The following is a 17,782-nucleotide window of genomic DNA, read 5'->3' on the forward strand; positions in this document are numbered from 1 at the left end:
TATTTTGATTTAATCCCTGCCCTTCCCTTCGTTGTTTGATCACACAGCATTACCCTTTGAGAAGGGTGCTGCTTGTCACTGGCCACTTGGGTGTTTCCTTTCTTCCTGGTGGTGGAATATAAATAAAAATTGACACACTTGTTTCTCACTGTAAAAAATATTTTAAAAAAGAGTCAGCCATTTTGTTGTGGGTTTGGAGTAACGTGTAGGCCAGACCAGGTTTCAATTTCAAAACTGAAAGATAGTGATGGCCACCGCTGATTGTCAGAAAAGGTCACTAATGTCCTTTAGGGAAGGAACTGCCATCCTTACCTGGTCTGGCCGACATGGGACTTCAGACCCACAGCAATGTGGTTGAACTTTAACTGTTCTCTGGGATGGGTAATAAATGCTAGCCTGGCCAGCAAGGGCCTAATCCTGTGAATGAATTAAAAAATACTTGCAAAAAGGTGGGATTAAGCTTTTTGTTCTTATAACTCAATGTAAACACAAAGGGCTGAATGGCGTCCTTCTATGTTGCTAATTCTTTGTAATTTTCCCAGATCCTGAAACTTGAGCTAATGTCAGTCGCAGTGGGGAATGAGGAGGTCAGTGTTCCCATATGGAAAGCTCACAATGGACATACAGAAAGAGACATGCTTGCCGATGGTGTGAACATAAGGAATAGGGATGGCGTTTGATCTCATACTAAGGCCTGTATAGTGGCCGAATTAAAATCCCAAAATGTAGGGAACAACAAAAGGAACATCTTTCATCTCTTATCAAAGCCTTGTAAGGCTCACATCATGAACCATGATGAAGAAGCTCAACAAGAGTCAGTGAGTGTAGCGATGCTTCAGAATCACAACATCATCAAAGATAAAGCAATTATTTTAAGCTGTATCACATAGTCCAGGCCTTTCACCACCCCATCTAGTTAGCTCGGTTAGCTCGACAGTTGGTTTGTGATTTATTCATATTTTATTCATTCAAGAGATTTGGGTGTTCTTGGCTACGCCAGTTTTTATTGCCCATCCCTAGTTGCCCTGAGGGCAGTTAAGAGACAGCAACATTGCTATGGGTGTGGAGTCACATGTAGGCGACCAGGTAAAGAGTTTCCCTCCCTAAAGAACATTAGTGAACCAGATGGGTTTTTCTGACAATTGACAATGGATTCATGGTAAAGTCACCATAATCTTACCAGGCCATAGGACTGCTCTCTCACCAGAGATGACTGGAAGTAGTTTAATTCCAGATTTTTATTGAATTTAAATTCCACCATCTGCCACAATGGGATTGAAGTCCAGGACCCCAGAACATACCTGTGGTCTCTAGATTAACAGCCAAAGAGTGTGATGCAGGCAACATCTGAGGTGCAGGAGAATCGACATTTTGGGCATAAGCTCTTCATCAGGAATCTCTGGTTTAAGAGTGCAGTGATAATATCACTAGACCATCGGCTGTAGAGTGATACCAAAAGCATAGGTTCAAAACCCATATCAACTGAAGTCACCATGAACTTCTCTGTTTGCCTGTGGCATGGTGACCCTCAGATTAAATTATCATCTCTCTCTCTCTCTCTCTCTAATGAGAGAGCAGCCCTGTTGTCTGGGAAGACATTGTTACTGTGAATGCGGAAGCCATATCCTATACGAGCCACTGCCGTAACTCACCAAACCTTACCAACACAGCCAACTAGAACAGAAAGACACAATGTCCTTTTCTCAAAATCTATCCTTTCACAAAATCTAAACATCTCATTCCCCATCCCTTGAATTGAATGGCTTCAGAGACCACTTCTGAGGGAAATTAAGAGTCAATCATTTTGCTGCAGTGATACAGTCACATTTCTTAAGGTGCACTGCAGCAAAGCTCCTTCCACAGGACTTTCCAAACCCGCAGCCTCCAGCATCAAGAGGGACAAGGGCAGCAGATACATGGGAACATCACCCCCTGCAAGTTCCCCTCCAAGCCACTCACCATCCTGACTTGGAAATATATCACCATTCCTTCAGTATTCCTGGGTCAAAAAGCTGAAATTCCCAGCCAATTCCTTGAATTGTTTTTTTTTAAATGTCGGTCAGTCCAGATAAGGATGGCAGATTTCCTTCCCTGAACCATATTAATGAACTAAATTATGTTTCAATGAAACGTGATGCAAGCTACAACAGCTGTCGGTGCTGAGACTAGTTTTACATTCCAGACTATTAAATTTAATTTAACTACCAGCCAGGATGATGGTGGGATCTGATCCCACATCCCCAGATTACTTAAATGGACAACCCTTTATTGGAAAGTGGGATAATGCTCTCCTTCAGCTAGCACAGGGAGAAGGATCTAACGGTCTCCTTCTGTGCCATTGTTCCAAGTTTCAATGTTGTTTTTAATTACTTGTGGGACATGGGTGTTACTGGCTGGGCAAGCATTTATTGCCCATCCCTAGTTGCCCCTTGAGAAGGTGGGGATGAACTGCCTTCTTGAACCGCTGTGCAGTAGGTGGGAATGCCATTAGGGAGGGAATTCCAGGATTTTAACCCAGGAACATTGATAAATTTCCAAGTCAGGATGGTGAGTGGCTTGGAAGGGAACTTGGATATGGTAGTGTTCCCATGTATCTGTTGACCTTGTCCTTCGAGATAGAAATGGTCTTGGGTCTGGAAGGGGTCATCTGAGGATCTTTGGTGAATTTCTGCAGTGTTTCTTATAGATAGTACACACTGCTGCTACTGAGTGTCAGTGGTGGAAGGAGTGGATATTTGTGGATGTGGTGCCAATCAAGCAGCTGCTTTGTCCTGGATGGTGTTGAGCTTCTTGAGTGTTGTTGGAGTTGACCCCATCCAGACAAGTGGGGAGTATTCCATCACACTCTTGACTTGTGCGTTATAGATAATGGACAGGCTGTACAGAGTCAGGAGGTGAGTTATTCACTGCAGGGTTCCTAACTTCTGATTTGCTCTTGTAGCCCCAGTATTTATATGGCAAGTCCAGTTTAGCTTCTTGGCAATGATAGCCTCCAAGATGTTGCTAGTGGGAGATTTAGTGATGGTAACATCATTAACTGTTAGGGGCAATGATTATATTATCTTTTATTGGAAATGGTCATTGCCAGGCATTTGTATGGTGTGAATGTTCCTTGCCACTTGACAGCCCAAGCCTGGATATTGTCTAGCTCTTGTTGCATTCAGATATGTCTTGCTTCAGTATCTGGAGAGTTATGAATGGTGCTGAAATTTGTTACTCATTTCCCTTGGAGCTTCAGATGACTATGCAATGAAGTGTTATTACCCACCCCCTTTCCCTCCCCATCCCACCACTGCCAGCACACATCAGTAAGGCCCTCATTCCAAATCCATTATCAGCCAAGGAGGCTATATGGCCCCACCCAGTCAGTGGAAAGTGGCAGGAAAGTCACTCTGATCTCACCCAGCTCCAGTTTCAGTTTCCTAATTGCTCTTCTTGTTTTTCAGCTCTCCCAGATCTCATATTCCACTTTGTTCAAAACCCATCAGCCTTACCTTTGTTACAGCCAATGGCTCTGTATTTTTTTTATTTCAAGCCTCTCCCTGGCCTCACCTCCTCAGTCTCTGCTCCCGCGCCTCTCTCTACCCCCAATAATCTTCTCCAAATCCTACATTTTAGCGATATCTAGCTTCCAGCCATCTTTGACTTACATCTCTTCACCATTGGTGGCCATGTTTTCAATGGCGTCAATCCCAAACTCCAGCTTCCTCTTGGCCTCCCTCCCTCCTCCGCTTTAAGATGTTCCTTAAAACATGCCTAATTGGACAAAAATTTCTCTGCCCTTTATAATACTTCCTCAGCCGTCTTGATTTCAAAATTGCTCTGGATACCTTTCTACCATGTCAACAGGACAATGTAAGTGGAAATCACTGTGTAGTTGAGAGGTCCGAAGCAGTGGCCAAAGTCTATAATCAGTTTACAGTTAAATGCTGTCCAATCCCCAAATTGCAGATAACTTTGGAAGCTCTGATAAGGAAGATAGTTTGACAACAGAAGGCACAGTCATGGACAATGCCCTCTATTTGGTTGTAATTCTGATATAGTTAAGCAGATAAAAAGTGCAAAGTAGGGATGCCTCTAATGACCATTAAAATAAGCAGAGGTTATCCAGTCGGATCACCTGGGTTAATATTAAATTTGTTCCTGACTGATCCTAACACCGAACAGCCAAAGGTCAAACAGACTTCATTAGGCTACTCTGGAGACCTGTCTCTCATTTCTGTCTCTCTCTCTCTCTCTCTGTGTCATTCTTTCTGCACCTCTCGTGCTCAGCCCAGTGTAGAACAGGAGCCAGCGATAAGCCCATGACCGTTGAACGAGCGATGTCAGGGTCCCACTGAGAAGTCAGGAGGTGGACCAATGTTTAGCCTGGACACATGGAAGACTATCGAAGCACAGAACAAGGCCCAAAGAAGGAGGCTGAGGTCGCAAGATTTCCCTTCCAGCGGCAACCTCCCTGGATCCTCAGCATTTTGTTTGCAGTGCAGGTAGGGAAGTGTGAACCCAGAAATGGCACGTGTACACCTCTGATTCCCATCACTCCATCATTCGTTATTAAGTCTAGGGCTAAACGTTGCAAATTCCTCCCCCAAAACCTTGATGCCACTCTCCCTCTCTCATCCGCCCTTTCTGTCCATCCAAGCGTCACTTGCTGGACCTGCATGTGCTGCCCCATCCATAGTCGTCCCTGAGGAGGTGGTGATGAACTGCTTTCATCAGCAGTTGGGATGTGTAGGGACAATTGTAGCACTGTTAGGGGGGACATTCCAAGACTTTGATCCAACAGCAGTGAAGGAACAGCGATATAGTTTCCAGTCGTGACTGTGAGGGAAACTTGCAGGGCGGTGGTTGTTTCCCCAGTGGTCTGCTGCCCTTGGCCTATTGGATTGGGGGCAGCTGGAGGTTTGGAAGGTGTTTAAGAAGCCTTGTGAATTTCTGCAGTTCATTTTGCAGATTTTACACACTGCTGCAACTGATTGTCACTGGTGGAGTGTGATTGCTTATGTTAGTAGATGGGGTGTAACTTTAGGACCTTTCTTAAACTGCTTATTGCTCAATGCATGCAGAGTTTGGTCACCTGCCCTACTCCACAAATTGGCACATGACTTTGATGAGTAATACTGCTGTATTGTGTCTTGGATGTTTTTGCATAGGCGCTATGCAAATACAAGTCATTGCAGTTGACTGTAAGGCTGTGGTTACTTCTTTCATTGTCTTCATGGTGTTTGTGTTGCTCTAATGTTTTGTTTGCTTACCAGGCTTGTAATAATTCACCCTGCGATTACTGAATGACATTAGACTTAATGCTTGGGTAGAGTTGCACACATGACATTCCTGGGATCACTCCTGCGCAGCTGAAAAGATTTTATGAATGTTTAGGAGAAATTAGCTTCATGATCTTCAAGGTCAGCAGTCGTCAGGCCTGGAGCTTAGGTTGTGGGAAAATTCTGTGCACCCAAATAACAGTCAGGTTACCCATATCCTAAGAGTGAGTGTCCACTTAAATCGCCTCACTGGCTGTGGAACATACAGATCAGGAACTGGAGAAGGCCATTCAGCCCTTTGAGCCTATTTTGCTGTTCAATACGATCACGGCAGGGCTGATTGTAAGCTCAAAGTCATTCATACCACGTGGGCATTGTTAATTAGGTCAGCATTAATTGCCCTTGAGAAGGTGGTGGTGAGTTACTTGTATGAACGATTGAACGTAGGAATACCACCCAGCCCAGTTCTGTTCGTGAGGGATTTCCAGGATTTTGTCCCAGTGACCCTGAATGAATGGCGATATATTTCCAAGTCAGTTGACATCTTTAGCAGTGGCAGTCAACCTGGTGTGGGTTGACCCACAATGCCCTTAGAGAGGGATTTCCAGGATTTTGACCCAGTGACACTGAAGGAACGGTGATATTTTCCAAGTTGAAGCCTTTCACTGTATTTAAGCTTGTCATTCATTGTAGAGTACAAGTGACAATAAATCATTCATTCAAGTCTGGATGGTGAGTGGCTTGGACGGGAACTTACAGGGGCTGGTGTTCCTATGTACCTGCTGCCCTTGTCCTTCTAGATGGTAGTGATCATGGGTTTGGAAGATGCTGTCTGAGGAGCCCTAGTGAGTTGCTGCAGTATTTTGTGTCAGAGTTCCCTCTAATTTTCTTTCACACTGCATGGGTTTCTGAGGTCCATGTGTGGCAGCGACATCCAGAATTGGAAGGTCAAGGCAGTGAGAGACGCACCAGCATTGATCGCCACCTGTGCGTCCTTACAGCAGCAGCGTGCACAGTTTAGATTGAGTTTCGATGGTACACACTGCTGCCACTGCGAATCAGTGATAAAGCTGAGATATTTGGACCCAGGACAGTATCCTGAGTAACTCCCACAGCTGAAATGATTAGCCTTTCTGCTAGGTCTGACACCAAACAGCAGAGAGCTTTCCCCCTCTTATCCCCATTGTTTCCAGCTTTGCCTCTTTATTCATTAATGGGATGAGGGTGTTTCTGGCTAGGCAACATTTATTGTCTGTCCGTAATTGCCTAGAGGGCAGTTAAGAGTTAACCACATTATTATGGGTCTGGAGTCACATGGTCGGCCAGACCAGGAAAAGACAGCAGATTTCTTTCCTGAAAGGATATTAGTGAATCAGATGGGTTTTTCTGACAATGGGTTCGTGGGCATTATTCAATTCTTAATTCCAGATACTTATTGAATTTAAATTATACCATCTACTTTGGCAGGTTTTGAACCCAGGTCCCCAGAACATTAGAATATTTTTAAAAATTAGAATTAGAATCCTTACAGCATAGAAACAGGCCATTTGGCCCAACAAGTCAACACTGACCCTCTGAAGAGTATCCCATTCTCCTCCACCTATTACTCTACATTTACCCCTAACCTACACATCCCTGAACACTATGAGCAATTTAGCATGGCCAATTCACCTGGCCTGCTCATATTTGGATTGTGGGAGGAAACCTACGCAGACACGGGAGAATGTGCAAGTTCCACACAGACAGTCACCCAAAGCTGGAATCAAACCAGCGTCCCTGATGCTGTAAGGCAGCAGTGCTAACCACTGAGCCAGCATCTGGGTCTCTGTAATAACAGTCCAGCAAAAATACCACTAGACCATTGCCTCTTGTTGCGAGGCTTGGATCATTAGGCTCATTGGAGAGAACGGCATCTCCACGCATGGAGGCTCTGTGTTGTGACTGTTGTGTGACTCTATGACCTACCCTAATGGTGCACAGCTGTGAGTCAACCTTTTTTCAAGTACATGGCTAAAACTGCCTTGATGGGTTTTCCTGCATTAGAAGCTGCTATGAGGTGTTGGCTATTTTGTCTTAATAACTACCTTTTCTTTTTCTTTCCCCAGCATGTGTTGGTGCAGACGGCCCTCTTGCAGACTGTCCACTGCCTCCTCATCGATGCCCTCCCATCGGACCAGACTGCTCGCCAACATGGCTACCAATTCATGGCCACCAGCCTCTTTGCCTCTGGCATCTCCACTTTGCTGCAAACCACGCTGGGCAGCAGGTAATTGAGTTTTCAAATGCTCATTGCTTCCATTTAGGAGCACAATGAAGTCCCACATTAGAGATTAGCATGTAAAATTAATACATATGAAACTGGGGTAGTAGTCTACTGACATGGAGCAGCATAGTGGCTCAGTGGTTAGCACTGCTGCCTCATAGCCCAAGGGATTTGGTTTTGATTCTAACCTCGGGTGACTGCCTGTGTAGAGTTTGCATGTTCTCCCCATGTCTGATTGAGTTTCCTCTCAGATGTGCAGACTGGGTAGATTAGCCATGGGAAATGAAGAGATAGGGTAGGGGAATGGGCCTGGGTTGGATAATCTTCATACAGTTGTTGCAGTCTCTTTCCGCACTGGAGGGATTCTATGATGGATAGAGAACTGGTTGTCAGACAGCCAACAAAGAGTAAGAATAAACAGAGACTGAAACAGAAGTTGCTGGAAAAGCTCAGCAGATCTGGTAGCATCTGTTGATAGAAATCAGAGTTAACGTTTTGGGTCGAGTGATCCTTCCTCAGCACTGATGGTAGCTAGGACAATGTTGGTTTATATGCAGAAGATAGGATATGGGGAGGGGGTAAGGAATCTACGATAGGTGGGGGTAGAACCCAAAGAGAGAGAAGAGCAGTTGGACAGACAAAGGAGTGGGCAACGATTTGGCTGGGAGGGTGAATAGCTGTTAATGAGATTGTTAGTGGCTAACAATAGGTAGTGTGTAACGGCAAACTATGTGATAACAAGTCCTGGTGTGTGGGGTTGGGGGCGAGGACATGGGAGAGTTCAAGCCCTAAAATTATTCAACTTGATATTGAGTCCTGAGGGCTGCAGGGTCCCCAAGCGGAAAATGAGGTGCTGTTCTTCAAGCTTGCACTGAGCTTTGCTGGAGCACTGCAACAAACCTGAGACTGGGATGTTGGCCAGGGAACAGGGTGGGGTGTTAAAGTGACAGGCAACTGCAAGCTCACGGTCTCTGTTGCGAACAGAATGCAAGTGTTCTGTGAAATGGTCACCAAGTCTATGTTTCATTTCCCCAAGCCACAGGATCCACATTATAAGCAGCGAATGCTGTAGACTAGATTGAGTGAAGTGCAGGTAAAGCGCTGCTGCCCCTGGAAGGTGTGTTTGGGCCCTTGGATACTGAGGATGGGGGAGGCAAATGGGCAGGTCTTACACCATCAGCTGTTGCAGAGGAAGGTGCCAAGGGGCTGTGGGGGTGGGGGGAGGGGATGTTGGTGTGCTGGCAGTGATGGAGAAGTGGACCAGGGTGTCCGAGACTGAACGGTCCCTGCGCAAGGCAGGCAAGAGAGGGGAGGGAAATTTGTGTCTGGTGGTGGTATCTCACTGGAGGTGGCGGAAATGGTGGCTGATGATCCTCTGGATGTGGATGCTGGTGGGATGAGAGGTAAGGTCAAAGGGAACCGTATTGCTTTTGTAGGAAGGAAGTGAGGCGGTGAAAGCTGAAGTGTGGGAGATGGGTTGGTCTATACTGAGGGCCCTGTCAACAACGGTGCTGGGAAATCCTCAGTTGAGGAAGAAGACGGACACTTCGGAGACTCCCTTGTTGAACTTGGCCTCATTGGAATAAATGCAACAGAGATGAAGGAACTGAGAGAATGGAATAGAGTCTTTACAGAAAGCAGGATGCGAGGGTGTGTAGTTCAGGTAGCTGTGGGAGTCGGTGGGTTTACATTGGATATTAGTAGCCACTCTAACCCCAGAAATGAGAACAGAGATGTCAAGGAAGGGAAGAGTCAGAGATAGACCAGGTGAAAATGAGGGTAAGGTGGAATTTGGAAGCAAAATTAATAAAATTTTCCGATTCCAGACGAGATAGGAAGGCAACACCAATGATATCATTGTTATACTGGAGTAAGAGTTGTGGATGGTGGCCGGAATAGGAGTGGAACAAGGATTGTTCCATGTTCCCCACAAAGGGACAGGCATCACTGGGGCCCATGTGGGTAACCATGGCCACCCGTCTGAGCTGAGGAAAATGAGAGGAGTTAAAGGAGAAGTTGTTGAGGCTGAGGACAAGCTCGGCCAAAGGGAGGAGGGTGGTGGGGGGTGGGGTCGGTTCAGGCCTTTGCTCCAGGAAGAAGCAGAGAACTTTGAGACCATCCTGATGGGGGATGGGTGTGTAGAGGGATTGCACGTCCATGGGAAAGAGGAGGCATCTGGAACCTGCAAACTGGAAATTCCAAAACTGGTGCAAAGCCTCAGAGGAATAAATGCAGGGTGTTGCATTTTGGTCAAACAAACAAAGGCAGAACTTATACAATTAAGAGAGGGGCATTGGGTAGTGTTGTAGAACAGAGGGACCTAGGGGTTAGAGTCAGAGATGTTTTCAGCACAGAAACAGGCCCTAACTCGTCCATACTGACCAGATATCCTAAATTAATCTAGTCCCATTTGCCAGCACCTGGCCAATATCCCGCACCTGGCCAATATCCCTCTAAACCCTTCCTATTCGTCTTTTAAATGTTGTAATTGTACCAGCCTCCACCACTTCCACTGGCAGCTCATTCCACAAATGTACCACCCTCTGTGTGAAAAGGTTGCCCTTTAGGTCCCTTGCAAATCTCTCCCCTCACACCTTAAACCTTTGCCCTCTAGTTCTGGACTCACCCACCCCAGGGAAAAGACCTTATCTATTTAGACTATCCATGCCCCTCGTGATTTTATTAATCTCTATAAGGTCACCCCTCAGCCTCCAATGGTCCAGGGAAAATACTCCCAGCCTATTCAGCCTCTCCCTATAGCTCAAACCCTTCAACCCTGGCAGCATCCTTGTAAATCTTTTCTGAACCCTTTCAAGTTTCACAACATCTATCCTATAATCATGTACATAATTCTTTGAAATTTGCATCACAGGTAGACAGGGTGGTTCAGATGGTGTTTAGCACACTTCACTTCATTGCTCAGACTTTTGTGTATAGAAGTTGGGATGTCATGTTGAGCATGTACAGGATATTGGTGAGGCCTTTTCTGGAGTACTGTGTCCAGTTCTGGTCCCCTCATTATAGGAAGGATATTATCAAGCTGGAGAGGAGTCATAAGAGATCTACAAGGATATTGCTGGGAGTGAAGGGTTTGAGTTATAAGAAGAGGGTGGGTAAGCCGGGGCTTTTTTCACTGGAGCGTCGGAGGTTGAGGGTGGCCTTATATAGGTTTATAAAATCATGAGGGGTGTAGATAAGGTGAATGTCTTTTCCCAAGGGTGGGGGAATTTCAAGACTGGGGGCATATTTTTAAGGTCAGAGGAGAAAGATTTCAAAAAGACATGGGGACAACATTTTTACAAAGAGAGTGGTTCATGTTTGGAATGAACTTCCAGAGGAAGTGGTGGATGCGGGCACAGTTACAACATTTAAAAGACGTTTGGGTAAGTACATGAATAAGAAATGTTTGAGGCATGTGGGCCAAGCGCAGACAGGTAGGACTAGTTTAGTTTGGGATTATGGGTGGCACGGACTAATTGGACCGAAGGGTCCATTTCCGCACTGTGTGATTCTAATACTATGAAAGGGGGGCAGATTCAAAGAATCCCTACAGTGTGGAAACAGGTCCTTCGGCCCAACAAGTCCACACCGGCCCTCCAAAGAGTAATCCACCCAGACCCATTCCCCTACCCTACCCTATATTTACCTCATGGCTAAGGCTCATGCCCGAAACGTCGATTCTCCTGCTCCTTGGATGCTGCCTGACCTGCTGCGCTTTTCCAGCAACATATTTTCAGCTCATGGCTAATGCACCTACACGTCCCTGAACACTATGGGCGATTTAGCGTGGCCAATTCACCCTAACCTGCACCTCTTTAGATTGTGGGAGAAAACCAGAGCACCCAGAGGAAACCCACCCAGACAAGGGGAGAATGTGCAACTGAGACTGAAATCGAATCTGGGTCCCTGGTGCTGTGAGGCAGCAGTGCTAACCACTGAGCCACCGTGCTGCCTGCCCCCCCCCACCGTGAGAACAGCAATTGCTCTGTTTCTGGATGGTCTCAAACCACCAACCTTTCTGTCAACAGCTGAACGCGCTGATCAATTGCACCACAGAGATTGGCAGTGGGAATAGAATTGGTGCAAGTACAATGGGCTGAATGGCCTCCTTCTGGAGTATGACAATTCTGTGATTGTATGACACAGCGAGGGTGAGATCAGAATATCCTATTGGGCAATAGCACACCAAGGAAAGAAAGACCCAAAGAAAACACATTCAAAGAGGTTTGTCTGCAGCAAGTTCAGAAAGGGACTGATGGATGTCAATTAGATATGGCATCAGAACATCCCAAGATGATTCCCAAACAGCAGTTGTTTAGTGTTGTGGAGCTTTTTTTTTGATGATGCAGTTAAAAAATTGCTGATTGTAACTGACCGCTCTCTTAGCCAATTGACTGAAGCTCCATGTCTGCACTGGAAACAGCAGGGGCTGCATTTACACTACCTGTTTGGCTTGCACACAAAGGGACTTTGGCTTCTCATCCGTGTCTGAAAGCGTAAATCAGTATTTCGGGTTAGAACGGACTCTGAATGGAAGCACTGACACTCTTTCCCCTCCTGCAGAGTCTCTCTGTTTCTCTTTGGTGCCAGTTTGGGCCCTTGTTCAACACGTTGGCTGCTTTTACACGTTCACTGTTCGAAGTTATGATGTAAATGCACCTTGGATTTATTGCTGGTTGCGTTTTGATGTTCGCTGTACCGTGACAGTTTCTGGATTTTAATGTATCACACTGATTTCCACCTCCTGGGTACCTCACCAGCCAAGTGCTATCACAGACTGTTCTGTGCCGAGATCCAATTCCTGCTCATGTTTAGGTCAAGCGTTGACAGTGAAACACCGCACTAGCTGTTTCAGTGCTGAACGAGGCCATTCAGCCCATCGTACTTGTGCTCTCTTTGAAAGGGTTATTCAATTAGTCCTGCTTGTCACCATGGGGGGGGGGGGGGGGGGGGTGGGGGGGGAGCAGATTGGAATACTTTCCCTGTCATTTCCATCTCCCTTAACAGGAGCAAATGAATTTAAAGTTTGAAAATATGGAATCACCAATCTAGTGCATTTGACAGTTTATGTCCTGGTTGTAAAGAGTCAGCCAGACAATTTACTCACGATTTTAACAAAGTGACAGGTCACGTTTATTGTTACCATCCTGCATAAAGATATTAAAAGGTTAGCAAGTGCCACAGAAATGCAATGCATTCATTGGAAATTCATGCACGCTATTAGAAATTAAAAGTAGAGGGAAGGAAACTTGTAGGAGAGAGTGAGGACTGCAGATGCTGGAGATCAGAGCTGAAAATGTGTTGCTGGAGAAGCACAGCAGGTCAGGCAGCATCCAAGGAACAGGAGAATTGACGTTTCGGGCATGAGCCCTTCTTCAGGAATGGCTTCTTCATTCTCCTGCACCTTGGATGTTGCCTGACCTGCTGCGCTTTTCCAGCAACACATTTTCAACCCAGGATTAACCATGGGGAAATGCAGGCTTACAGAAAGGGGGTGAGATGCTCTTAGGAGGCGTGTTTCATACTCGATGGGTCGAATGCCTCTTTCTGCAGTGACTCTGTACATTGGACAAAAGTAAGGCAAACCCACAGCAGTCAACACAGTTTATTACATAATAAGCTAAAAACTACAATCCATTATGTTGAAAGATATAGCAGATTCTAATCTTGCTGTTACATTTTTGAAAGTGTTATGATCCCATGGATGTTAGTACTGGACACGTCAGGATGATGGACCATGTTTTGGCCTTTTTTCTATTTAATGTGACAGTCTTTCACTGAAACTTAAGCACTTCAAGCCACAGATTTGGTTTAACAATAAAACGGAAGCTTACAATGCAAAATAAATCAGAACAAAATAAAAGAAACTACACTATCTACATATAACATAGTTTGAAAGATCTCAAACATGCAGTAAAATCCAATCTATTCCCCACACCCTCAGTACTGAGGAAGGATCACTGGACTCAGAACGTTAACTCTGATTTGTCTCCACAGATTGCTTCCAGACCTGCTGAGCTTTTCCAGCAATTTCTGTTATTGTTTCTGATTTACAGCATCCGTAGTTTTTTCAGTTTCTATTCCCCACATGAATACCTTACAGTTGATCATAATCCAGGGAAACTTTCCTTTCCTGTGCAGTCTACAGGTTTGATTTAGCTGACCTATGAGCTATGATAAAAGCAATTGAGAGATTAGACTCTCTCAGCTTTGAATAAGCAGTGCAGATCTCTAACCAAACATTCCTGGTATGGATGTTTTATCAAACTGAAGGCTTACACTGAGGAAACTAATTACTAAAACAGATTGCTTTTTCTAAGAGTAACTATCCTTGTACCCAACTTTAGTCAGGTCTCTTCTGAACTGAATTTTTAAAAAAAACCTTAGCTAATTTGTGCATCCTGGCTTCTGCTAAGCTAATTGCTTATTTTTCTTTACTCCTGTCATAAACCCCACAGTATAAACAAACTTCCAAAAATGTCCAGGAGGCCTTTAGTCATCTGCTCTCTGACACATTCTGATTTAAAATCATTGTTAGAAAAAGAGTGATCTTGTTAATTACTAAATTCCCTTATACAAACAGACCAAACCCATATGCCACCAGCTTAAAATCCAAATCCTAGAAAATTATGTTAATATCTATACAATATAATATATCACAAAAGACTAATCCATACACATCAACTCTTCATGTGTTTCTCTCTTCCTGTTTCTCTCCTAACTGCAGCTACACCATAAGACCATAAGATATAGGAGCAGAATTAGGCCATTCAGCCCATCAAGTCTGCTCTGCTATTCGATAATGGCAGATATGTTTCTCAATGTCTCCCTGTAACCCTTGGTCCCCTTACCATGCAAGAAGCTGTCTATCTCTGTCTTAAATACACTCAATGACTTGGCCTTCACAATCTTCTGTAGCAATGAGTTCTATAGATTCACTGCCCTCTGGCTGAGGAAATTCCTCCTCATCTCAGTTCTAAACGATTGTTACTTCACTCCAAGGCTGTGCCCTTGGCGTCTAGTCTCTTCTTTAAGTGGAAATATTTTCTCCATGTCTAGTCAGTGTTCTGTAAGTTTCAATCAGAACTCCCCTCATCTTTCTAATCTCCATTGAGTACAGACCCAAAGTCCTCAACCACTCCTCATATATGAGCCCTTCATCTCCGGGATCGTTCTTGTAAATCCCCTCCGGCCATCCCTCCAACACTAACACATCCTTCCTTAGGTATAGGGCCCAAAACTGCTCACAATATTCCAAATGCGATCTGACCAGAGTCTTATATAGCCTCAGCAATACATCTCTGCTCTCGTATTCTAGCCCTCTCAAAATGGACTGTAACATTCCATTTGCCTTCTTAACAGCCAACTGAACCAACTGAACCTGCATGTTAACCTTAAGGGAATCCTGTTCTAGGACTTCCAAATTCCTTTGTGCTTCAGATCTTCAAAATCTTTCCTCATTTCAAAAATAGGTTACGCCTCAATACATAGAATCGCGACAGTGTGGAAACCAGCATTTTGGCCCAACAAGTCCACACCGACCCTTCAAAGAGTATCCCATCCCCCTACCGTATAACTCTATATGTTACCCCTGACTAATGCACTTAACCTACACATCCCTGATCACTATGGGCAATTTAGCATGGCCAATTCACCTAACATGCACATCTTTGGATTGTCGGAGGAAACTGGAACACCTGGAGGAAACCCACGCAGACATGGGGAGAACGTGTAAATTCCACACAGACAGTCGCCCAAGGCTAGAATCAAACCCAGGTCTCTGGTACTGTGAGGCAGCAATGCGAACCACCATGTCACCTTCTTCCATTTTCTTCCTATCAAAGTGCATGACCTCACATTATCCACATTATACTCCCTTTGCCACTTCTTTGCACACTCTCCCAGCCAGTCCAAGTCCTTTTGCAGTCTCCCTGCCTCCTCAGCACTACCTGTCCCTCCACTTATCTTTGTGTCATCTGCAAACTTAGCAACAATGCTCTCAGTCCAGATCATTAATGTTGTGGTCCCAACACTGACTCCTGTGGAACTCCACTTGTCACTGGCTGCCAGCCTGAAAAAGACCCCTTTAGCCCCACTTTCTGTTTTCTGCCAGTCAGACAATCCTTTATCTCTGCCCGTATCTTGCCCCTAATACGATGGGCTGTTTAACAACCCCTGTGAGACACCTTGTCAAAGGCCTTCTGGAAATCCAAGTCGATCGCGTCCACTGTCTCTCCTTTGTCTACCTTGCTCAATACCTCCTCAAAGAATTCAAACAGATTTGTCAGGCGTGATGTCCCCTTGACGAGGCCGTGCTGACTCAGCCCTATTTTACCATGCACTTCCAAGTACACTACAAACTCAGCCTTAATAATGGACTCTAAAATCTTACCAATCTAACGAGCCTATAGTTTCCCATCTTCTGTCTTCCTCCCTTATTAAATATGAATGTTACATTAGTCATTTTCCAGTCCTCCAAAACCCTTAAGTAATTCCTGAAAGTTGACCATCAATGTCTCTATAATCTCCTCAGCTATCTCCTTGAGAACTCTGGAGTATATGTGGATTTAATCACCTTCAGACTTTTCAGCTTCCCCAACATCACTTCCTTACTGATGGACAAAGTTAAAAATCACACAACACCAGGTTATAGTCCAACAGGTTTAATTGGAAGCACTAGCTTTCGGAGCGCTGCTCCTTCATCAAGTGATTGTGGAGGACACAATTCTAAGTCACAGAATTTATAGCAAAAATTTACAATGTGATGTAACTGAGATTATACATTGAAAAATACCTTGATTGTCTGTTGAGTCTTTCATCTGTTTGAATACCATGACAGTTTCACTTCTTCCATGTGTAAATCACAAAACCTTTTTTTTAAAGTTACTGATGGACGCTACACTCACCTCTGCTCCTTGACTCTCTCGTGGTTCTGGTATGCTGCTGGTATCGTCCATTGTAAAGACTGATGCCAAGCACCTATTCAGTTCCTCCACTATTACTTTGTTCTCCATTGGTACTGCTGAAACCTAATTTTCCAGCAGTCCAATGCCCACTCTTAGAGTCATAGAGATGTACACCACGGAAACAGACTCTTTGGTCCAACTCGTCCACGCCAACCAGATATCCTAACCTAATCTAGTCCCATTTGTCAGCACTTGGCCCATATCCCTCTAAACCCATCCTAATCATCTACCCATCCAGAAGCCTGTTAAATGTTGCAATTGAACCAGCCTCCACCATTTCCTCTGGAAGCTCATTCCATACACGTACCACCCTCTATGTGGAAAAGTTGCCCCTTAGGTCTCTTTTATATCTTTCCCCTCTCACCCTAAATTTATGCCTTCTAGTTCTGGACTCCCCAACCCCTGGGAAAATACCTTGTCTGTTTATCCTATCTCAGTCCCCGATGATTTTATAAACCTCAATAAAGTCACCCCTCAGCCTCTGATGCTCCAGGGAAAACAGCCCCAGCCTATTAAGCCTCTCCCTAGAGCTCAATCCTTGCCTCTCTCTTGCCTTTTAGCCAGCTAAAAGCTCTTGCAATATTCTTTTATATTACTAGCTGGCTTACTCTCATTTTTCGTCTTCTCTTCCCCCCACCTTATTGCTTTTTCACTTATCCTCTGCTGGTTTTGAAAGGCTTCCCAGTCCTCTGGTTTCCCACTAATCTTCACCACACTGTATGCTTTTTCTTATGATTTGGAGATGCCGGTGTTGGACTGGGGTGTACAAAGTTAAAAATCACACAACACCAGGTTATAGTCCAACAGGTTTAATTGGAAGCACACTAGCTTTCGGAGCGACGCTCCTTCATCAGGTGATTGTGGAGGGCTCGATTGTAACACAGAATTTATAGCAAAAATTTGCAGTGTGATGTAACTGAAATTATACATTGAAAAATTGATTGTCTGTTAAGCCTTTCATCTGTTAGAATATAGTGATAGTTTCACTTCTTTCATGTGTAAATCACAAAACCCTTTTTTTTAAAGTTGCTTTCTCGGGTTAGCTGTTAACAATGGTGATAGCGAGTCCCTCTCCCACTGCAACTCCCAGGTAATTTCTCTGCCCTGAAGCTCTTCAACCATGTCATGCCTACCTGCCTATCTTCTTTTCCACCTATCCACTCCACCCTCTCCTCCTTGACCTATCACCTTCATCCCCTCCCCCACTCACCCATTGTACTCTATGCTACTTTCTCCCCACCCCCACCCTCCTCACGCTTCAGGCTCACTGCCTTTATTCCTGATGAAGG

At 44.9% G+C, this 17,782-nt stretch overlaps 1 protein-coding gene across 1 annotated transcript in view; it reads left to right on the top strand.

Moving 5' to 3' along the window:
• Positions 1–4,246: 4,246 nt before the first annotated feature.
• The window catches only part of slc23a3 (solute carrier family 23 member 3), a 90,714-nt gene continuing 77,178 nt past the window's right edge, over positions 4,247–17,782 (top strand). The window contains exons 1-2 of the mRNA XM_072578335.1: positions 4,247–4,487; positions 7,370–7,530. Of these exons, the coding sequence (XP_072434436.1) occupies positions 4,377–4,487; positions 7,370–7,530 (272 nt within the window). The 5' untranslated portion in view covers positions 4,247–4,376. The remainder of the gene's footprint in view (positions 4,488–7,369; positions 7,531–17,782) is intronic.

This window comes from Chiloscyllium punctatum, chromosome 10 (assembly GCF_047496795.1).
Source record: "Chiloscyllium punctatum isolate Juve2018m chromosome 10, sChiPun1.3, whole genome shotgun sequence".
NCBI classification, from domain to species: Eukaryota; Metazoa; Chordata; class Chondrichthyes; order Orectolobiformes; family Hemiscylliidae; genus Chiloscyllium; species Chiloscyllium punctatum.